At 41.7% G+C, this 23807-nt stretch overlaps 1 protein-coding gene across 1 annotated transcript in view; it reads left to right on the plus strand.

Moving 5' to 3' along the window:
- Window positions 1-23807, plus strand: part of CNTN6 (contactin 6) — a gene marked incomplete at both ends in the record, with an annotated part of 215468 nt that overhangs the window by 146533 nt on the left and 45128 nt on the right. Inside the window, one exon of the mRNA XM_080718223.1 lies at window positions 16732-16859. Within this exon, the coding sequence (XP_080574349.1) occupies window positions 16732-16859 (128 nt within the window). The remainder of the gene's footprint in view (window positions 1-16731; window positions 16860-23807) is intronic.

Below are 23807 nucleotides of genomic sequence, written 5' to 3' on the forward strand. Positions count from 1 at the left end.
GGGTCTTGCTAAGTGGCTGAGGCTATGCTCGAGCCTGCGAGCCTTCTGTGTAAGCCTCCGACATCCTGGGATAGCAGGTGCCCGCCACCACGTCCCGCTGCCTTCTGAGTGTCAACCAGGGGAAGCCGACACATTCTTTCCTGAACACACATTCCGAAAAGCTGCAAAAGTAACGGAGACCCTGCAAAACGCCAGAATTCCAGACCCACCTCTCTGCAGGCGCCGGCCCTCGAAGCCTTGCTCTCTTCCCAGGATTCCTGCCTGGCCCTCTTCCGTGGCCTCCTGACCTCACTGCCTTCATTAAGCGTGTGGCTTTAAGCTGCTCTTGGAAAATTCAGCTTGTGCATTTCTTACTGTGTTGGCTTAACGGCCTTTTAGTAGTCTTGACAAGGAGACTTCTAAAGGGGATGGAGATAAAAATTATAGTCGTGGGGAGGGAAGAGAGGACGTGAAAGAAGGAGGAGAATGAAAGGAAGAAGAAAGAAAGGAAAGGAGGGAGGGAGAGAGGGAGAATTGCTGTTTATTATAGAGACAGTATGGTTTATGGAAGATTCCAGCCCTTGTTCTTAGTATTTAGAGCATAACTTTGGTAAGTTTTTTGAGTAAGTCTTTTTTTTTTTTCCTCTGAAGACCTCCACACATAAGATGGATTAGAAAACATATATCTCTTAAAAGAGTTAAGAAAATCCAATCTAGATGACCTCTTTAAGCCCATCAGGCCTAAGATGAGTCATCTCTTTTGTATCAGTGGCCTGAGCTTTTGAAGAGAAACTGATTTTATTTTTTTAAATCCTCATGAGCACAACTCTCCTTTTCAAAAAAGTATCGCCATGATAGAATCCAAATCCTACCGAAGTAATTGAATTTGGCTTGAAAATATATACCACAGTGGAAAAAAAAGCTTTGGAGATAGTAGTATTAAAACGGTAGGTAATTTTGTAAAATATTTCAAATCATGTTTTATGAATTACGATTTTCATTTTCTGTACTGGAAATGGAACCTCCAAGATATACCCCTATCCCTATTTTTTAGTCTTTTTCTTTTTTATTATTTTGTGGTACTGGGGGTGGAACCCAGGGCCTTTTCTCCCTCCAGGCTACACTCCCAGACCTACTTTATATTTTATTTGGAAACAGGGTCTCACTAAGTTGCTGAGAGCCTCACTAAGTAGCTGAGGCTGGCTTCGAACCTGTGCGATCCTCCTGTCTCAACCTTCCAAGTGCTGGGATTATAAGCATATGCCACCACACCCGGTTTAAAATCTTTTCTTTTTTGAAATAGGGTCTCATGGAAGTGCAAAGGCCTCCCTAAGTAGCTGAGGCTGTTCGTGAACAGTGATCCTCCAGTCTCTGCCTCCTGAATGCTGGTATTACAAGCGTGCACCACCATGCCCAGCAAATTATGATTATTTGATCGTGTGTGTCTTTGTTTGGAAGGTGGTAGGCATCAAAGTTCCAAATAAAATGTTATTAAATATCCTAAAAGTGCTAGGCATAGTGATACAAGCTTTAATCTTTTTTTTTTTTTTTTTTTTTTTTTTTTTTTAAGTGGTACTGAGGGTGGAACCCAGAGGCTTTCTACCTCTGGGCTCTACTCCCAGACCTTTTTTATATATTATTTGGAAACAGGGTCTCACTAAGTTGCTGAGAGCCTCACTAAGTAGCCGAAGCTTGCTTCAAACCTATGTGATCCTCCTGTCTCAGCCTCCCAAGCGTGGGGATTACAAGCATGCGCCACCACGCCTGGCTTACAAGCTTTAATCTTTAAACTTTAATACAACCTGGCTAGCTGAGATAGGATAATTGCAGGTACGAGGCCAGCCTCCTCAATTTAGCGAGCCACTATTTCATCATAAAAAATTAAAAATAGGTCTGGGGATATAGGTTGGAGATAAATACACCTGGTTTTAATTCCTAGTTAACTCTTCCGCCTTGAAAAAACATATCCTGAGACTCATGGACACAGTATGAATCATAGAGGTTGGCTGAGAAAAGATTTCTAGGTTTGATTACAAAATACAATTCTTCATATACCTCATAGAGTTCGATTTTACTTTTTCCTTCATTTTCTTTATTATTATAATTTGAAATATGTTTTGTTTTGTTTTGTTTTGTTTGGTGGTACTGGGGATGGAACCCTTCTACCTCCGGGCTACACTCCCAGACCTATTTTATATTTTGATTTGGAAACAGGGTCTCTTAAGCCAGCGCGGCTGGCTTCGAACCTGCGCGATCCTCCTGTCTCCGCCTCCCAAGCGCGGGGATGACAAGCGTGGGCCACCACGCCCGGCTTTGAAATACGTTTTTATTGGCACATTATAGTCTCAAATCATCTCATAGTTGTGTGTGGCAGGGACATATAAGCACAGGAATATTGGTGTTCCTCCCCCCCCATATGATACTTATTTAAATACTTTCCCATAGCTACCTTCTAAACTATTAATGATTCTTTCTCTTTTCCCTTTAACCCCCAAGCATGGTATCTTAAACACAAGACTGCCCCTTTCTCTGTACCTTTTTGCTGCAGCATTACTGGAAAGCTGGCTTCTCTCCCATCACCCCCACCTCGCTGAGCTTCCTCATGCTTACAAGCAAATCAGCCTAAATTTATTTTGTATCACCAACCTCTTAATGTAATAGCGCTTAATACATCAGGTAGCAGGGGTATCAAATAGGCAAATGAACCATATGTTCTGGTGTTTAACAAAGACTGACAGTCCGCATGATGCCAGGCTTATTAGACCCTCCCTCCCGGGCTGCCTCTTTGTAATAAAATTTTAAAGCCATTCGTACTGAACTCCCGAGAGCCTTGTTAAGGTGAGTCTTTCCCAGAAAATGCATGTTGGAGATGTCAGGAGCCATCTGATACGCTTCCCGGTGTCACAGAAAGATGTAACCAGCTGAAGTCCTGCAGGAGCTCCGGCTCTTCCCCTCCTCTCCCCTCTGGCCACTGAATCCTCCTGTCTTTCTCCCCACTGACCTTCGGCAGACAAGGCCGCTTACCTTGCAGACAATGTATTCAGATCCACCTGCTTCCTGTGGTCTGTGAAAACTCAGGTTCATTAAAGATGCAAAGCCTGCTTTTAAGCCAGCCTCCGTAGCAGTGACATGTGCTGTCTCGCCTGGCTGCCTGAGGTTGGACAGTTATTGCCAGAGGTCCCTATAGAAAGTGCTCGCCCAGCTGAGCATGGTGGTGAGCACCTATAGTCTCAGTAAATTGGGAGGCTGAGACAGACAGATGACAGGTTTGAAGCCAGCCTCAGGAATTTAGTGAGGTTCTGAACAAATTAGCAGAACTGTGTTCTGTTAGTTAAGATTCTGATTGCTATACTCCAAAAAGATTGACCACGTAACTTGGAGATTTATTTGCTCACAGTTTTTGGAGATTTCAGGGTTCAGTCAGTGTGAGTCTGGATCTGCAAAGCACAGAGAGAGAGAGAGAGAGAGAGAGAGAGAGAGAGAGAGAGAGAGAGAGAGAGAGAGGGAGGGAGGAGAGGGAGATATGAATACATGAATAAGCAGGGGGAGGAGGGAACCATCTATAATCCCCAAGACCACACCTCAAAACTCCTCTTTAGCAACCTAGCCCAGCTTCCAACACTGCCACCTGGTTTTCCCTGAGGGCTAGGTAGACATTCTCCATCAAAACCACTATGCCGGTTTTAAAATAAAAAATAAAATTAGGATGTAGCTCAGAAGTAGAATGTCCCTGGGTTTGGTCTTCAGTACCCAAAGGAGGAAATAAAATAAAAAGTGCCTTCCTGTGTCCGTAAACCAAGGACAAATGGGACAAGAAATACGTTTTACAAAATGAATAACACTTTTAAATTCCTGTACTGTATCCTACAATAGAAAGTTTAGGACCGGCTCCATTGGCGGGTTGCTGTGAATTCAGAGGCCGCATTAGCAGGTTTCAAATTGGATGGAGCATTGCATGAACCATAGGAAAAATGCAAATCCCAGCACTGTGACTTTTGATTCATAAAATACAGAGTAGGATGGAAGAAGCTCAGTTTTTTCTTTTTTTTAAATGATACTAATTAAACTTAGGGACATTCTACCTACCTTTGAGCTACATCCCAGCTCTTTTTAGTTAAATTCTTTTTGTTTTGAAACAGGGTCTCCCTAGGTTTCTGACATTCTCTTTATGTTACTGGGGCTGGCCTGGAACTTATGATCCTCCTGTTTTAGCCTACAAATACGGGGATTACAAGCATGTGTTACTGCGCACATCTAAAAATTTTCATATTTTTACAAGTTTACTACTTGAGTCCCCAAGAAAAGCTGGGCCTGTTGTGTACCACGTAGAAAAACACATCTTTGGTGAATGCACATCTTCTGATAAAATGTGAACTTTCTTTGTCTTTTCTCTTCCCTCTCTGAACTCGGCTTCCTATTCTAAAATCTCAACCTTTTCAGCTTATTTCACTATTGAAGACATATAAGTCCTCTGTACCCTTAATTCTTGAAAATAAGAATGTAATTGGCCCTAGAACAGTATCCACTTACAGTTATTGCTTGCTTCTAATTTCTAGGTGACATTTATATCTCCCTAAATTTACATAAATATTCACCAGCAATAATTTTATAGACAGAAAAGGTCAATTATTTTGTGTAATTCATACAAACGACCTTCTGTTCTGGGTTTGGTGCTTTAGAAGTGAGTATTTGATATGCTTCAAGCATAATGTTCCTCACTTAAAATAAAAATAGTTGGATGGGTGTGGTTTTCATGCCTGGAATTGTAGTACTTGGAAACTGAGACAGGAGGACCACAGATTGGATGCCAGCCTCAGCGATACAGCAAAACTCTCATCAGCCTAGTGAGACCTCATTTCATAAAAATTATAAAATAGGTCATGGTTATAGCTCAGAAATTGAATGCTCTCAAGTGCATTCTTCAGTATCCACTCAAAAGAAAAGAATGAAAAAAAGAAGGAAGGAAGGAAGGAAAGAAAATTATTTCTCAATATATTTTTGTTATGCCTACACTTTTCTATTGATACTGCTGAGCATAGAGAAATAAATAAGTAACAATTAAAAGGATCATTACTGTAAATTATCATGGGAGAACTAAAAGCTGGACTAACAGTATAGATGTCACTACTGTTCACATCTTCAAATTGATTTAGGCTGTGAAAACATTACTTTTGAGTTATTTGCTATACATTTTCTCATGTTTTTGTGTATTGGAATTTTTAAGTTTTTCAACTGGGGTTTATACAGGAACACATTTCATAAAACAAATAGTACTAAACCAGGCTAAGGTCCTGGGGCTGGGGAAGCCGAGTCTGACTAATTAGCCTCACCACTGCTAACCATCTGTAGACTGAAGATTGAAAACTCTTGATTTCAAAAGTCAGATCTAATTCTCAAGTGTCACTTGTAAAATTATTCATCTAATGATATGCTTCATCCAAATCAATTTGTTAGATTCTGAGTTTAAGCCAGTTCAGGTGGTGCGCACCTTTAATCCTAGTATTTGGGAGGCTGAGACAGAAAGATCAAATTTTTGAGACCAGCTTCAGCAACTTAGCAAGGCCCTGTTTCTTTCTTTCTTTCTTTCTTCTTCTTCTTCTTCTTCTTCTTCTTCTTCTTCTTCTTCTTCTTCTTCTTCTTCTTCTTCTTCTTTTTTTTTTTTGTGGTACTGGGGTTCCTGGAAGCCTTTCTACCTCTGGGCTACACTCCCAGACCTCTTTTTACATTTTTATTTGGAAACAGGGTCTCCTAAGCCAGCGCGTGTGGACGGCTTCGAACCTGCGCGATCCTCCTGTCTCCGCCTCCCAAGCGCGGGGATTACAAGTGTGCGCCACCACGCCTGGCCTAGCAAGGCCCCGTTTCAAAATAAAAAATAAAATAGGGCTGGGGTATAGCTCAAAAGTAAAATATCTCTGGGTTAAACCCCTAGTACCACTTAATTGATTAATTAATTATCAATAAAATATATGATGATTCCATCTCTCATCTAGGAGACATGTCCACAACTATCACACAATGACACATGTGACCCACAGAAACTTTTAGAAAGCTTGTACCGCTCACTAACTTGTCCTACAGGGCCATAAAGGCCTTCTCAGGCTGCATGTCATTGAGTGGGCACTGTAAGGGTAAGTAGGAGTTTTTTCCAGGGAAGAAAAAGTGAAGGTAGAGGCTGGTCCTATCCATGTCTCTGTATCCTTGGGGTTGTTTCAAGGTTTTCACATGGACTTTTCTCTCTCCAGGCAACATTCTTTCCTCCCAAGACACCTCCATACATAATTAAAGGATAATGAGATCATGTTTGAGTGTGCCAGCACTTGACACTTTGACTATATAAGGGACTTGTTGGTTATACTTAATAATACACATTGCTTATTTTACATCTGATGAAATTAACTGGTACAGCCAGAAATTTCTCCTTCCTGTACTTAACCCTGATTTTCATTACAGAAGAAGGAAAATGGTGATGGTGATAGTAACATTTATATAGTACCCACCACGTATAGATGGTGTGTCATGTGTTAGACACATCGTTGTATATAGTTTTATAACACGTCCTTTTATTTTCTATTTTTATACTGAGGTTTGAACTCAGAAGCATTCTACTTCTGAAATATGTTCTCAGCCCTGTTTTCATTTGTTAGTTCGTTTGCTTGCTTGCTTGTTTATTGGTACTGAGGATCAAACCCAGGGGCATTTGGTCTTTGGGCTACACCTCCAACCCTATTATTTGGAAACAAGTTCTCACTAAGTTACTGAGGGCCTCGCCAAGTTCATGAGCCTGGCCATGAAGTGACCCTCTTGTCTCAGCCTCCCAAGTACTGGGATTATAGGCATGTACCACCACACCCAGCTGAGAGGTATTTGTTGGTCTTTTTTACATGGATGGAACTAAGGCTTAGCAGAGTTAAGCATTACACCCATATGCACACAGTAAGTCATAGAAAAGCATCATTCCAGGAAAGTCTGATTCCAAAGCCATCTACATTTATTTTTCAATTTTTTTATTTGATGGTACTGGAGGTGGAACCCAGGGCTTTTTTTTTTCTACCTCTAGGCTATACTCCCAGACTTAATTTATTCTTTATTTGGAAACAGTGTGTCACTAAGTTGCTGAGAGCCTCACTTAGTAGCTGAGGCTGGCTTCGAACCTGTGCGATCCTCCTGTCTCAGCCTCCCAAGCATGGGGGTTACAAGAGTGTGCCACCACGCCCGGCTCTTTTTCAATTTTTGATGCTATGGATCGAATCCAGGAGCACTCTACCTCCAAGATACACCCCCATTCCTATTTTACTTTGTATTTTTGAAACGGGGTCTCATTATGTTGCTTAGGCTGTCCTCAAAGCTGCAATCCTCCTCCACCACCCCACTGTCCACAAACATTTAATCACACTGTGCATAATATAGCACAAAACGCCGGCTCAAAGAAATAAAAGTATTTGCCTAAAGGTAGGACAGAGGCTAAAAAGGTATTAGAGATAATATCACCATGGTTTTTATAAATCACTTAAATATTTAGGAACTACTGAGTAGTTCCATATTATAATAACTGAAAAGATTTTGTTAGCCGGGCGTGGTGGCACACGCTTGTAATCCCAGCATTTGGGAGGCTGAGACAGGAGGATCGTGGGTCGAGGACAGCCTCAGCTACTTAGGCCCTCTGCAACTCAGTGAGACCCTGTTTCAAAATAAAGAATAAAAAATGGGGCTGGGAGTGTTGCTCAAATATAGAATCCTCCTGAGTTCCATCCCCAGCACTGCAAAAAAAAAAAAAAATTTAAAAAGAAAAGATTTTGTTATTGGTTGTATTGTTATCTTTATTTTCTCAACTTAAACTGTATAAAATACTGATTAAAATCAATTTTTAAAGTTTAAGTGTTTTGGGGCATGGTGGTACATGCTTGTAATTCTAGTACTTAGGAGGCTGAGATAGGAGGATTATAGGCATGAGGCCATCCTCAGCAATTGAAGAAGGCTCTCACCAACTTATTCAGACCTTGCTTCACAAAACTAAAAATAAATAAAGGGCTAGGAGTGTAACACAGAAGTAGAATGCTCCTGGGATCGATCCCAAGTACCACAAAAACAAAAGGCAAAAAAAAAAAAAAAATATATATATATATATATATATATATATATATACTCAAGTCTTTCTCTTGAAATATGAATATGTTGTAACTCTTATATTACTTTATACAGCAGAAGTGAACTAATAAAATTTAGTCACCAAAGGACCAATGTTCAGAACTAAAATGAACATGTCTTGTGGCCCGTTCTACCTCCGAGCTACTCCCCAACCCTTTATTTACTTGTTTGTTTACTTATTTATTTGGACACAGGGCCTAAGTCATTGAGCATCTCACTGACTGGCTGAGGCTGGCCTCGAACCTCTGATCTTTCTGCCTCGGGCACCCAAACACTGGGATGACAGTTGTGCGCCATCTCACCGAGCAGCACGCCTTTTTAAGCAGAGTAATTATTTAATTGGGTGACTTTCTGCTCAAATTACCCGAATTTACTTATTTATTTGTGGTATTGGGCATTGAAAACTCAGGGGCTTTTTGCCTCTGAGCCCAGCCTTTATAAAACTTTATTTATTTTTAATACTTTTCTTGGTGCGTGATAGTCTCACAGCGGAATGTCATTCAGAGTGTTGGGGACAGGGTCTCACTAACTTGCCGAGGCTGGCCTCAAACCTGCGATCCTCCTGACTCGGCGAGTGCTGCAGACCGTAGTGGTTAAGGATAAGGGTGTGTTCTAGAAGTCTGCATGATTCCCTGGGAAAGAACAGAAATTACCTCAGGAAGTCCGCAGAAATAAAACAGAGAGGGACCTTATCTTGCTGGAGTGCAGAGCCTCTGCTAGATGGGAGAGGAAGAGACCCCAGGCTGATGCATTCCAGTTATACAAAAGAAAGTTCCGTGATGAAAATGAGCAGGCCAGGCATCTTGGTCCAGACCTGCAACCTCTGCTGTGATGCTTCGAGCAGCCGGAATATTAGAGAACCGGGACTTCACATGCCCCTTGTGATCTGTACCCAGTTAATACCCTCAGCCAGGCAGGGCCAGGTTCCTCGTGACCAGAGACAGCTAGCGTCTTCTCTGAATTCAATAATGTTAAGCATATGCTATTGGATACAACAGAAGGGCATGTGCTTAGGATTTTAAAGTCGGTAATAATAGCTAGGTGCAGCGGTACACACCTGTCATCCCAGGACTGGGGAGGCTGAGATAGGAGGATCGCAGGTCCAGCCTTAGCAACTTAGGAAAACCCTCAGCAAATTATCAAGACCTTGTTTTCTTTTCTTTTCTTTTCTTTTTTTTTTTTTTTGGTGCATTGTACTTATACATCATAATAAAGCAAAACACTTGTGTAGACTTAAATGCCCACATCACCCAGGCAGCCCCCACCCAGCACCCACCTCCCTCCCTCCCCATCCCTCCCTCCCATGCTTGGTTTAGTGGTTGACCTCGATATGAATAAGTACTTCATGTGCTTTAAAGAGTTTCCCTCTCCCCCCTCCCATCCCCGCAGTTAGGTTGCCTCATTTGCTCCTCTATAGGATCTCCTTTTTCACCTGGAGTTCCTCCTATGCCCCCATTCACCCTAGCTTTCACATATTAGGGAAAGCATCCGATTCCTTACTTTTTGTGACTGACAAATCTCACTTAGCATAATGTCCTCAAGATCCATCCATTTCCCTGAAAATACCACAATTGTGTGTGTTTTTTTTTTTTAATGGCTGAGTAAAATTCCATGGTGTACATATCCCACAGTTTTGTAATCCATTCATCTGTTGATGGACATCTTGGCTGGTTCCATAGTTTGGCTATGGTGAATTGTGCAGCTGTGAACATAGATACACATGCATTAGTCTGGTAGTTTGGTTTCCTTTCTTTTGGGTAGATACCCAGAGGTGGTATTGCTGGATCGAATGGTAGATTTGTTCCCATTCTTCTGAGGATCCTCCATACTGTTTTATCTCCCACAAAAAAAATAAAATACTTAGGAATAAACTGAACCTGTTTTCAAATTTAAAAAATAAAATGGCCTGCAGGTATAGCTCAGAGGTAAAAGCCCCCTGGGTTCAATCCCTAGTAACGCACACACGCACGCGTGCACACACACACACACACACACACACACACACACACACGTGATTTACATGAGTCTTTCTTGAAAAAAGATATGTATGTTCTTTCCCAATAGTCAGAACAAGTAAAAGAGATAAATAAAATATTCACCCGTCAACTTTGCCGAACTCTGTGCCGTGTTTCCTTGGCCGATAGGTCATGCTTTGCAAAAGATGGCCCACGTCACTCAGGATGCACCTGCCGGGCTTCTAGCCGGCGGCCCCTTGCGTCGTGTCTCCTGCGATAGCACTTGGTTTTAGTTCTGTCACTTTCCTTCATTTTTATCTTGTGCATGATCTTGGAGAGGGAGATACATTGGGTTTTCATCAACTGGTTGATTAAATCTTTAACTTTGGCCTGGCCGGAGGCATGAGGTTCCGCTCAGTGTAATTGCGGCCCATGCCACTCAAAGCTATTGACGTAAAGAGTTAGAAAAGACACGCTTTATTTAAAGGAGCAAGATTCAGGGTGTAGGTGCTTGTAAATCATCACGTCAATCATCTTTTGTAGCTTGTTAAATAAGGGATTTTTCAAAACGGGGTTTATTAATTGACAGTGGGATTAGCTTAGATATTATACCTTAGCTCTGATAATCAGGCCCTCGTATCATTAAAATGCAATATCAATATTTGATTTGAAATGGATTCCAGTGGGACATTTTACTTAAAACTGAAATTGTGAAGAGTAAAAATTTATACACACTTGCCTACTTCTTATCTAACTCATTTTAATCCAATCTATTTTACATTTTTCTGGATATCCGTAAAATTAGACAGTCAATTAAAATTTCATGGTCTACAGTATTATCTTTAGACAGAACTGGAAGTAATACTCCAGTTAATAATCTTGCTATAAAAATAGCAATATTGCTCTAGTTTCTGCAGTAGGAAATTATAATTGTCCAATGTCCTGGTTTTCTTTAGTTCGAGAAATGTGGCTATTGTTAACATCCTGCATCCTCACATTTTGTGCTAGCCATGGCTGCCATCAGACAGTGGAAATCAAAGGATTCTCATTTTATCTTCCCCGTCGGAATCCATACTTTGCAATGCGTGTCGGTCTCTTTTCGGTTTATATACTTTCAATGAGGCATTGAAGTGTCATACCGTAATGTATTTCAAAATGACGCACCCGGCACCTGGCGAGCTTCATACGTGACATTGAAATTGCATTGGTAATTTCGCATATGCACATACCATCAGCCACTTGAATAAGGAAGGAAGGGTTTCCTTGACTAATTCTCTCTCCCCTAGACCACGTCCATCGCTCCGCTGGGGTTTCTCCCCGTATCTCAACTCCCTGTGGTAACCCAGTCCCGCCCCAGCTTCCATAAATGTGTGAAAACATATGATCCTTTTACTTTGTGTGACTGGCTGATCTCACTTAACATAATGCCCTCCACACCCACCCATTCTCCTGTAAACCGCATAATTTTGTTCTTTATTGCTGAGTAGAAATTTTTTTTTTTTTTTTTTTTTTTTTTTTGGTGGTACTGGGGTTCCTGGAAGCCCTTCTACCTCCGGGCTATACTCCCAGACCTATTTTTACATTTTTATTTGGAAACAGGGTCTCCTAAGCCAGCGCACACGGCTTGCTTCGAACCTGCGCGATCCTCCTGTCCCTGCCTCCCTAGCGCGGGGATTACAAGCGTGCGCCACCACGCCCGGCCTGAGTAGAATTCCATTGTGTGCATATCCCATAATTTTATAATCTGTTCATCCGTTGATGAACACTTAGATTGGTTCCCTTAGCTAATTAAGAATCGGAGGTGAGCTGTACGTGGTGGCTCAAGCCTGCCATCTCAGTACTTAGGAGGCAGAGGCAGGAGAGTCTCAGATTTGAAGACAACCTCAGCATCTTAGCCAGCCCCTGTTTCAAAACTTAAAAAAAAAAAAAAAATTAAAAGGGCCAGGAGGAGTGCAGCCTGGGCCCAGTCCCCAGTACAAAAACAAAACAAAAACAAAAAAGTTATTGAATATATAACCAAGTGCCGTGTGCATGCTCACACGTATCAGCTTGAACCTCACTGTGACGTATAATCACAGTGCGCTAATGAAAGTATCGCGGAAGATTGGACAGACACTAGATACAAAGTCATTATAAAATGGATGTGAATCCATCCATCTCTATTTAGATGGTTTATGATACAGATGGGTCACCTGCGTACCGGGGAAGGAGTGGTGTTAGGAAAGAGAGCTAGGGAGAAAGGCAAGCCGGCCGCAGATGTAAACAATGCCCCAAACACCACCTCAAACCCCTCCTGATGCCATGTGGCTGTCAACCCAGCTAGTTCTTCTCCATTCCTACTTGTTTTATACCCCATCAAGCAGCCAGAAAAAGAATGCAGTGCTTCACAAAGCCTTACAGTTAATTTTTCTCTCAGGCCAATGACCCTGTTCCATTTACACATGGAAATGTCTTCCAGTTCCCAGCTTTTGTTTCTGTTTTTTAATGTTATGAAATGCCAGTTTTGTAGTCTGTAATTTAATCATCTCAATGGAATCCCAAGCCTTGGTAATTACGGGGGAAATTTTTCTATTCAGTTAGGTGAAGAGTTGAAATATTCTAACTAAATGGATGGTTGAGGATAAAGACCTAGGAAGAAGAGCATTACTCAACCGAGAAATGCTTATAGTGGAAGATGTAAAGAAGACGCCTTCTTAAGTCAAGGCTCAGAAGTTGGTGATGCCAGGACAATTCAGCGAGGCTCTCAGCCACCTAGTGAGACCCTGTTTATCCCGAGACTGATAAAGACAACTTAGTTAAAGCCATAAAACACACCGCTCAGTCTAGGAAGGCCCAAAGATAGTAAGACAGTTGTTATCAGCAAAAGCTAAAGTGAGGATCAGAAACAGCACCCGGATGGTAGAGGAGAACCAAGGCCCAAATCATAACGGCAGCAAAGAACATCTTTGACTAATAGCTAGCGTGTAGTTGACTTTATAGCAATGAGATTATCGCTCCAAAAATAAAAGCTCCAATACTGTGCGTCGGAAAGATTAAGTCGCCAAGGCCACAGACAAGAATTCGCATGAATTCAGGGGAGGGCTTTTAAGTAGTTAAATGTAACAGTGGGGACAGTCTTCCTGGAATCAGGCTCCTTCCAAAAAGCCTGGAATGATGGTCTGCAGACCCGTCCACATTGTCAGGTATGATAGGATCCCATGCTCTTTTAGGGTTGCATAGTATTTCATTTTGTGTCCGTGTCACGTTTTCTTAAATAAAATAAGCGTAGAAAGACATACCGCAGGCTCTCATTCATAACGAGGATCTTAAAACGTCGATCTCATAGAAGTAGAGAGGAGAGTGGTGCTTCCCAGAGACTGGCAAGAATAGAATGGGGGACGAGAAGCAGGTCAGTAAGAGGCCAATCACCAGGGTTATTCTTTAGAATTAGAAGTAATGTGTTCTTGATTTTATAACAGGTGAGGAGAGGAACTTGGATATATTCTCCAATAAATAATGAGAAAAGTATTAGGAATACACATGCAAAATACTCTTGTTCATCACTATCCAATTTCTACAGGAAACAGAGCATCACAGCAGACCTTACAAATGTACACACATGTTTTGTGTTAAAGAAAATTTGGGGTTTGTACTAGACATTGAACCCAGGGGCATCCTACCTCCAAGCTACACACCAACCCTTCTTTCTCTTTATTTCTTTGTTTTATTTTGACACAGGGTCTAAGTGGCTGAAGGTCTTACTAAGTCTCTGAGGCTGGTCTCAAACCCGCCTTCCTCCCGTCTCAGCCTCCCAAGGCCTGGGATGTCGGACATGCTCTACCACATCCCACCCGCTCCAGTCACGAGCTGTATATTGCAGCTGCGGTTTCGGTATCCTTCTCATGAACACACAGTGCTCCTTGCTCTCCATACATACGTTTACAGTCCGCCGACTATAACCAACACCACCGTCATATTAGCTCCCAACTAAAAAAATAGACCTATAACCAAGGAAGCTTGATGATGGCCTTTTATTTCTTGTTCACTTCACTAATTGTGCAAGCCTCTATTTGTGTTACCAGAATGTTTTTCAGATACATATATATATATATATACACAATATATATGATATTATATATAACATATAAAATATAACATGTATGCTATATATCATACATATTATATATTTCTCCTGTTTTTTTTTACAAATAACCTAGTTAATCTATACTTGTGTTTGTGTTTCATTTTCAAGTATTAGTGAGGCCAGGCAAGGTGTTAAACACACTGATATCGCCAGTACTTGGAAGGCTGAGACAAGAGGATCTCGAGTTGGAGGGTGGCCATAACCACTTAGCAAGATCCTCAAAATATTCAAAATAAAATATAAAATTGGACTGGAGATAGAGCTCAGAGGTAGAATGTCCCTGGATTCATCCCCAGTACCCAAACACATTGCAAGTAGAACAGATACACAGTAAGGTTGAATTTTTTAATTTCTTTTTTTGATATGGCAGGGCCAACCATCCAGAGAAAACATCTTTTCACCTATTTCAAAGGACGGCTAGAAAGGAAAATCAGTCTTTGTCTTTCTCTGGGAATGTTACCAAAGCCATCACTTAAAACCTCCCATTAATTTTCACACATGTATACTCCAACTTATCTGAAAATGTCCACAGTGTGATCATCTGGTCTCAGTTGGCTGTTCCTCCTTCCACATTTTTTATGTATAAAGGAAATTTGTTTTCTGGCTCTTAAATATCATCAGTGTATTTTTTTTATCATGGGAAGTATTTTATTAGCCAATATTCAATGTTTTTATGCTAGTAAAAAAAAAATAACTAATCATGCCAAAACGCTAGAGGTAGATGATTCATGCAAATCCTTCCGAGTTTGACCCCTTTAATTAAATCAGATACACAGTGATATTTGGCCTGATGTTTGCTGGAATACCTTTGTGACTGTGTCAATGGTGATAACGCTCAGTTGTTCATGTAAACTGGGATCTGTTAAGCTGGACTTTTCAGAAATTAAATAGCATCTCAAATATCTGTTATTGGGGAACACTCTAAAGTAATGGTTTTAAATACTCCAAGTTCTGTGTGGTGGCGCCCGCTTGGAACTCCAGTACTCGGGAGGCTGGACACGGGGCGGTCTCAGGTTCACACCAGCCTCAACAACGTAGCGAAACACTGCTTCACGATTCAAAATAAAACAGGAATAGGGGTGTAGCTCGGAGGCGGATTGCCCCTGGATTCAACTGAGAGTAAAGAAGGAAGTAAAGGAGAGAAGAAGGGAAAGAGGAAGGGAAGAAAGAAAAAGAAAAGAAATTAGATCACAGGCCCTGGAACATCCTAAAACCCAGATGGTGTCCCCTCTCCTTACTGATAAAGTTTGAAACCTTTCAGTAATAATAAATCTGGAAGTTGAGTTTATATAAATTGGTTGTTACTCTCTGTGTTTCAAATTGGTAATTAATTATATGAACTACATTTTATTTCGTACACACATTGGGAACAATGATATGTTTTCAATGCAACAAAGACTGTTTTGATGTTGTTAATGGATGCGTCGCCCATGCAGATCGGTCTTGCGTTTCTTTTCTTTAAGGCTGTAATCATTAAGTCTGGCGTGGTGGTGCGTGCGTGTAATTTAGAAGGCAGGAGGATTGCAGGCTTGAGGCCGGCCTCAGCAACTTAGCTAGCCAAGCTAGGAAGACCCTGTGTCAATATCAAAAGATAAAAAGGGCCGGGCCTTTTATAGCCCAGAGGTTGAATACTACTGGGTGCAATCTCCAGGATTTCTCAACCACACGCGCACACACACACACACACACACACACTGTTACCATTTAAAATGTTTTGTAGTCACTTATTTCGGTCAAATCTCGCACCTACTAGTGTTGTTAATCTCTCTGTTGAGAAGGTTGCTAACTAAATAGGTAAACTGGGCGGCATTCTTTAAGTTTCTAACCTGTACTGAACGGTAATTCAAGGTGGAGCATGCTATTATTTTGATATTAATGTGTCAAAATAAAAGCTTACATCATGCATTTTAATATTTCAATTTAGAGATTGATCTCAATTAAGCGTAATTAAGGGAAGAAGCAAGTTTGTATCGTCAGGTGCGTCTAATTAGGGGGAGGGATACTGGGGACGGAAACCAGGGGCATGCTACCACTGAGCTACGCCCAGAGCCCCATTTCATTTCTCTTTTATTATTTTTTTATTTTATTATTTTTATTCTTTTTGGTGGTACTGGGGTTCCTGGAAACACTTCTACCTCCGAGCTACACTCCCAGACTTATAATATATATATATAATTATTATTATTATTTTTTTTTTTTTGGAAACAGGGTCTCTTAAGCCAGCGAGGCTGGCTTCGAACCTGCACGATCCTCCTGTCTCTGCCTCCCAAGTGCGGGGATTACAAGCGTGCGCCACCACGCCCGGCTCATTTCTGTTTTATTTTAAAACAGGGTCTCACTAAGCTTCTGAGGCTGGCCTCAAGCCCGTGATTCTCCTGTCCCAGCCTCCTGAATATTACGATGACAGGCATGCGCCACCACGCCCAGCACATATCCATCCTTTTAATAAAGTTTGAAAGTAAAAGTAGGCAGGTACCATTGGTCTTGAGTGACTCGCTTTCCCTCATGAATTCTATGATTAATTTTTAGAGTATTTCAACTGGAGGATGGCAGCATCAAATTCTATAATGTGACCAGGTCGGATGCGGGACCGTACACGTGTGTAGCCACAAATCAGTTTGGCACGGCCAAGAGTACTGGCAGCCTCGTAGTGAAAGGTACTGTGTTGACTTATTTCTGTTTTATGCTTGTTAGGAAAACATATGCATATCATTACCCCTCATTGCAGTGTCAGATCTATCAGATTATATGTAGGAAGTATTTGATTTCACTATTTAAGAGCTCTGTTCCCATGGTCCTTAAAGGGAGGCATAATTTTACCAAAGGAATATCATAGTATTTGAATACTTTACCAGCTGCAAAGATTAGCTCTGTTTGACTTGACAGTTTGAACCTCTAACTAAAAGATCTGATTTTTCACAAATGCCTTCATGTGTGGGGCCGTGGGCATTATGATAAGGTCATTGATTCCGATTCTCCTTGGTTAACCTCATTCAGAAGCTCTCATTTTGTATGAAGTTCTTACATGGATATAACGTGTCCGCCACAAACAACCCACATTCTCACTGTGTCATCCAAAACGTAGAGGAAGGGAGGGTTAGATGCTCACAGTTTTTGGAGATTCTGTGGTTCAGTCCACGCGCAGGTGGGTCTGTAGAAGAAAGAAAGAGAGAGAGAGGAGAGAGGAGAGAGGGGAGAGAGAGAGAGAGAGAGAGAGAGAGAGAGAGAGAGAGAGAGAGAGAGAAAAGAAGAAGAGAAGAAGAAGAAGAAGAAGGAGGAGGAGGAGGAGGAGGAGGAGGAGGAGGGAGGAGGGAGGGAGGAGGGAAGAGGAGGAGGAGGGAGGAGGAGGGAGGAGGGAGGAGAGAGAGAAGAAGAAGAAGAAGAAGAAGAAGAAGAAGAAGAAGAAGAAGAAGAAGAAGAAGAAGAAGAAGAAGAAGAAGAAGAAGAAGAAGAAGGAGGAGGAGGAGGAGGAGGAGGAGGAGGAGGGAGGAGAAGGAGGAGGAAGAGAAGAAAAAAAGGGAAACAGAAGGAGAAAAAAGAGAAGAGAGAGGAGAGAGAAGCTCTGTTCCCACATAATCGAGGTCAGAAGCAAAAGAGAACCCACAAGCAAGAGACACGAGCAGTCTCCAGGGCCACACCCCCAGAAACCCGCCCTCTCCAGCCCCGCGCTACCTGCCTAGGTGACCACCCAGTCAATCCAGACAGTGGGCTTCTCCACCGACACGACGACAACCCTTACTTACGTCAGCTCTGAACACGGATGCATGAGCTCATCGGGGGACAGTCTACCTCAAGCTGTAACAGCTGTCAAATCCATAACCGGTTCATGTGTGTACACACCTCTGGCTACGTCACTCCCGAAAAGCTTTCTCTCATTTCTAACAAGCAGGCCTTTTCACAGGGCGAATATTAAAATCACGGTGTGCTATGAGTCATTGTTTGGGGTCCTTCGGAGTAAGCAGATGAGCTCATTTTAGGTGGCAAAAGGGCACCTCCTGTTTTTAAGGCTTCTAAACTGGTACCAATCCAGATAGACGCAGCCACATTTATTACCAAGGGGCGTAATTAGGACCAGAAGTGTCGGGTCTCTATTGTTGTTCCTTTCTTCACTGAATCTCAGCTCATAAAACTAGTATATTTACCGGAATCATATCACCTTTCTCATTTCTTGCCTCCCGGATGATAAAACGACTGTCTCAATAAAGCAATCGGAGCAGCTAATTAAGCCCAGATGATTAAATTTAGCGATGGGTGCTTTCTCATCTTTTCTATTAAAAATAAATATATTCAATACAAAGTACTTAGCTGGTAGTATTCAACAATCATTTAAAATGGCTCATGAAAAATAAATACCCACCTTTATCCCTGGGAGACGTTTCTGCCAAGTTGTGCCAAGCAGATTAGATGATGTCTGAAACCCTCTGGGGAGCGGTGGCAGACGCATGTCACTGTGTCAAAATCTAGCCAGTGTGGCGCAAGTTTAAAAAAAATTTACTTCCTGAAGATCGTGTTATCATCAGGGTTTAAGACAGAGATGGATTTATAATCTCAAGGTATATGTTATGTTTGCATTTAGCATTCACATACGTACCAAAAAGTGTGAGTGTTTTATATTTGAAAAAAAATCACGTGTTCAGTAATGGGTGAGAAGGAAGGTATTGATGACGGCCTTTCAAATTAAAAAGGTACAAGTAATGTGCACTTAGTTATTATAGCACAATATTTAAAAATGATAATAATAGTAAGAAATTATAGTTAAGACTTCCAGGTAGCCAGAAATTCAGGGTTATTAAAATATAAAATAGGAAAAAAAAATCCGGGCGTGGTGGCGCACGCTTGTAATCCCCGCGCTTGGGAGGCTGAGACAGGAGGATCGCGCAGGTTCGAAGCCAGCCTCAATTACTTAGTGAGGCTCTCAGCAACTTAATGAGACCCTGTTTCCAAATAAAATATAAAATAGTGCTGGGACTATAGCCCAGAGGTAGAAAGCCCCTGGGTTCTACCCTCAGTACCACTAATAATAATTAATTAATAATAATAATAATAATAATAATAAATAAATAAAATAAGAAAAAAGAAAACTTTAGTACTAAATGTTTATTTTATTTACTTTTGGTATTGGGGATTGGACCCAGGAGCATTTTACCAATGAACTACATACCCCATGCTTTATATATATATATTTTTATTTTGAAACAGGATCTCAGTAAGTTTCTGAGACTGTCCTCAAACCTTGAATCCCCCCATCTCAGCTTTCCAGTTTCTGAGATTACAAGTGAGCACCACCGTGTCAGGCTAGTAAAATATTTCGTAAAAGAAAATACGTGCGGGATGCCGGTGCTTTACGCCAGTGAGCGACTCCGAATTCCGTAGTTGGGGCAGCGACTTCGCTGCTAGAACATGATGCCGAGGTCCATTTTACTCCAAGGCTGAGGAGCAAAACCAAATGCTCTTGGATATAGTAACCTAAATAAGTGGTCTCTCTTCAAATACCTCTTAAAGCCTTGGGGGTCATGGCACTCGCCATCCACTAACAATAGACGGGAGAAAAATGAAAGATGGAAACTCACATAAGTATCGACTGCGCAGCTTAAAAGTCGCCAGGCCTGACTTTGTCCTGATGATGAAAACCGCCGGCGTCAGATGTATAATCTCACCATGTTTTCTGCAACATACGTTCCTAGTATTTTGTATTTTGTATTTTATTTTTATTTATTTATTTATTTTTATTTTATTTTATTTATTTTTTTTTTTTGCGGGTCTGGGGATGGAACCCAGGAGCATTCTACCACCTAGCTACACCCCCTGCCCTATTTTTTTATTCTTTATTTTGAAACCGGGTCTCACTGAGTCGCCGAGGGCCTCGCTAAGTAGCCGAGGCTGGCCGCGAACCGCGATCCTCCGGTCTCAGCCTCCCGAATGCTGGGATGACAAGCGTGCGCCACCACGCCCGGCTTCCTAATATTTCTTATGATGGAAGGAAGTTTATTTATATTTGAAATATTTCATAAAGCACATCGGAATCCCCTGTCTCTCTCAACCTGCAGTTCCAAGGGTCTGACCTGGCTCTGTCTCTGGGCCGCGTCCTCTGCTGGGGCCCCTGGAGCACAGCAGGCGTCCAGCCCTCTGCGTCCAGCCTGGTCACCTCCATCAGCCCCACTTTCCTTCTTCCCTAGAATTCTTCAGCTTCTTACAAACCAATTCACCGATTGTTTTATGGTTTTTGTTTTTTTTTCCCTTTCAGAATGAAAGCATAGTCAGGGCAGTTGGTTTTGGTGTGTTATAATCAGTGACAAGCCCACTTAGAGCATGGCCATGGACCGCCCAGCCCAGTAAACGTTACAGCCTCCATGAAAGGCTGTTCACCTCGCACACCCCCAAGTCCAAGGGGATCGTTCCATCCGGACTTCCTTGCCCTAAAATATGGCAGTTTTCGATTTTTGATAAGCGAAGGTGTTTTTTTTTATTTTATTTTTATTCCATTTGTTAGTGGCATGGAGGATTGAACTCAGGGACACTCTACCTCTGAGCCATACCCCCCCACTCCATTTTATCTCTTATTTTGGAACACGGTCTCACTAAGTTGTGGAGGCTGGCCTCAACCCTGCCATCCTCCTGTCTAAGTACTAGGATCACAGGTGTGTGCTACCAGGCCGGATGGATATAAGCTTCTTAAAACGCTTTAGGAGATCATCGGACAGAAGCAAGTTTTAAATGCTTTCACTTTTTGAATATTAAGTGTATTGTTACACACTTCTAATAGACCCCGAGTTCCTTGGTTTCTCATTTCGCTAAGGGTCAAATCTTAAGTTGCCTAAAAACCCTAAAGATATTGTGACGAGGTTCGTGGCCCTGTGTTTATAACACAGTGCTAGTTACAGCTATATAAAGAGAAAATTAATATAACTGATGTTAATATATATGAGTATCAAGTTATTTTTACTCATGTACGTCTGATCGTAGAAAAGACATTTTGGTGGGATAAACCAAATATATACGTATACAAAAATATGTACATATTTTTGTGCGTGGTTCTGGGAATTGATTCTACCTCTGAGATACATCCCAGCCCTTTTTTTTTTTCTGACAGAGTCTTTTTAGGTAGCTGAGTCTCACTTCGTTGCTGAGGCTGCCCTCAAATCTGCAATCCTCCCGTCTCAGCCTCCCAAATACTGGGATAACAGGCGTGCACCACCACACCTGGCTGTGGGGGGCCTTTTTAACCGCCATGAAATATCTGCATTCCACTGTGAGGGATTCTAGGGTTTTTCCTTTCTTTACCATTGACAAGAACCACCCTCAAAAAAAAAATAAGTAAAAAATGTGTGCACAGTAGTTATAAAAGTGTGTTTATGCCTTTTCTTTATTATCGATCTATCAAATACAATGTGTTAAATTGTGTGATTACCATTACGCATACCCTCTTAATTAGACTGTTCTCTCAAATTCCCTTTCATCCAGAATATTGAAAGTATCCTTGTCAAGTAATTATTATTTTATGCCCTAAAATATGGAGCTCTTTTCTAGGAAGGAATTATAATAGTTTGCGTCGAGCCAGGCCTGGCGGCATATGCCCGCACTCCCAGTACTTAGGAGGATGAGACAGGAGGATCGCAGGTTCAGGGCCAGCCTCAGCAACTTAGTGAGACCCTGTTTCAAAATAAGAATAAAATAGGACTGAGGGTGTAGCTCAGAGGTAGGGTATCCCTGCGTTCAATCCCCAGTCCCAAAACAAAACAAAACAAAAGTTTGCAGTGATTCAACTATTTTTGACTATTTATTATAGACCCAAATGGTTCTTGAGATAGCTGAATATTTCTGCGAACGTGTTTCCCATTTATAATATTCTTTCGACTATCATCACGGAGTCAAATATAATTTGGTGTCTCAAGCCCAAATCAGGCTCCAGTGACCTTAACCATAATAGGGTGTTAAACAGCAAATGAGAAATTTCAATAAAGCTGATAAAAACAATCCCCTGCCTTTGAATTTACTTATCAGCTTCAGTCATGCAAGAAATGTTGTTGTCAGATAACATGGCAACAGATAATAGTTACAAGACTGAGGTATTTGCCGGGTTTCCTTTGGAGCCAATGCGCCTGGCTTATCTGCACTAAGTGGATTCTGGAATGTCGGAAATTTCTGCCTCACTAATGGGGCCACCGGACGGGGCAACTTTGCAGACAGCCAAGGAGAAGAGCGTGAAGGGTTTCGAGGTGCAGGACTTAGGTGAAGGCCACGTTGGGTACGCGGTATATGCAAAACACAGAAGGAGGGAGATTATTTGATCTGGCGTTTGGAAAATTATTAAAAAGCAGAGTCACAGCAGGAGATAAAAACGGTCTCGTTCGCCGGCAGCATTTGTTCCGCTTTCCCACCGGAGAAGTTTGGGATGTTCAATTATGGGGCTCATTGCTTTAGCATTATTTTCTACCGAAATGTCGGAACTTGGAAAAGCATATCTAATGTGCAAATTAAGTTTATTGCCGTTCATTTGGTTGTTTATTCTGTGTGATAGAAGTCTTTATTATATCGGCACGCAGAATGGCCCATCCGTTTTCTCCAGCACACTGATGACACACTCCAGGGTGGACCTAACATTTGAAAGAGAAATACTCGAGGCCAAGTGGGTAATGGGAAGCTCGGTGGCTTTGAAAGGCAATTTAATCCGGGCATGGTGGCCCGGGCTTGGAATAGCAGTACTTTGGAGGCTGAGACGGGAGGATTGCAGGTTGGACAGAGGCCAGCCTCGACTTAGCAGCGTCCTTCATAATTTAGTGAGGTCCTGTTTCAAAATAAAAATCAAATAAAATTGGGATCTGGGTGCAGGTCAGAGGTAGAACGCCTCTGTGTTCAATTCCCTGTAAAACACAAACACACACACACACACACACACACACACACACACACAGAAGGAAGGAAAAGAAAGAAAAAAATTTTTTTTGTGGTACTGGGGTACCTGGAAGCCCTTCTACCTCCGGGCTACACTCTCAGACCTATTTTTATATTTTTATTTGGAAACAGGGTCTCCTAAGCCAGCGCAGCCGGCTTTGAATCTGCGCGATCCTCCTGTCTCAGCCTCCCAAGAGCGGGTTTTACAAGCGTGCGCCACCACGCCCGGCAAGAAAGAAAAATTTTAAAAATGCAGTTTGAAGGCATTGAGTTGTCCATCCCAGCTTTATTAAGAAGCCAAGCTTGATCAAAGATATAAAAAATACAATATCAGTCCAAGGGCAAGATATATTGGAATACCTTCTTATTGTGTTGATTGAAAACACCAAAAAGTCTCCAAAAGCCTAACATTGCCCCAAAAATGTTCAACTCCGTACTCCAGTTTCTTACCAAAATTAATTTAAAGCATTTTCCTCAGAAGGAGGTTTTCATTTAAAAGCTTTTTTGATGAAAAATATTTTCAAGGTGGGAAAGTGTAGAATGAATTATCATTCCGATCAAAATGAAACTTTCTTTCTCCTTCTCATACTGAAAACAACGCCAAGTGAATTCTTGAGACTTGAAGACCAAATTGCAAGCAAAAACAGTAGAGAGTTTGGGGTGTGGGTGTTACACACCCCAAAGTACTGGGACTACCCAGTACTCTGGAGGAT

This window comes from Muscardinus avellanarius (genome assembly GCF_963383645.1).
Source record: "Muscardinus avellanarius genome assembly, chromosome: 22".
In the NCBI taxonomy this organism is placed as follows: Eukaryota; Metazoa; Chordata; class Mammalia; order Rodentia; family Gliridae; genus Muscardinus; species Muscardinus avellanarius.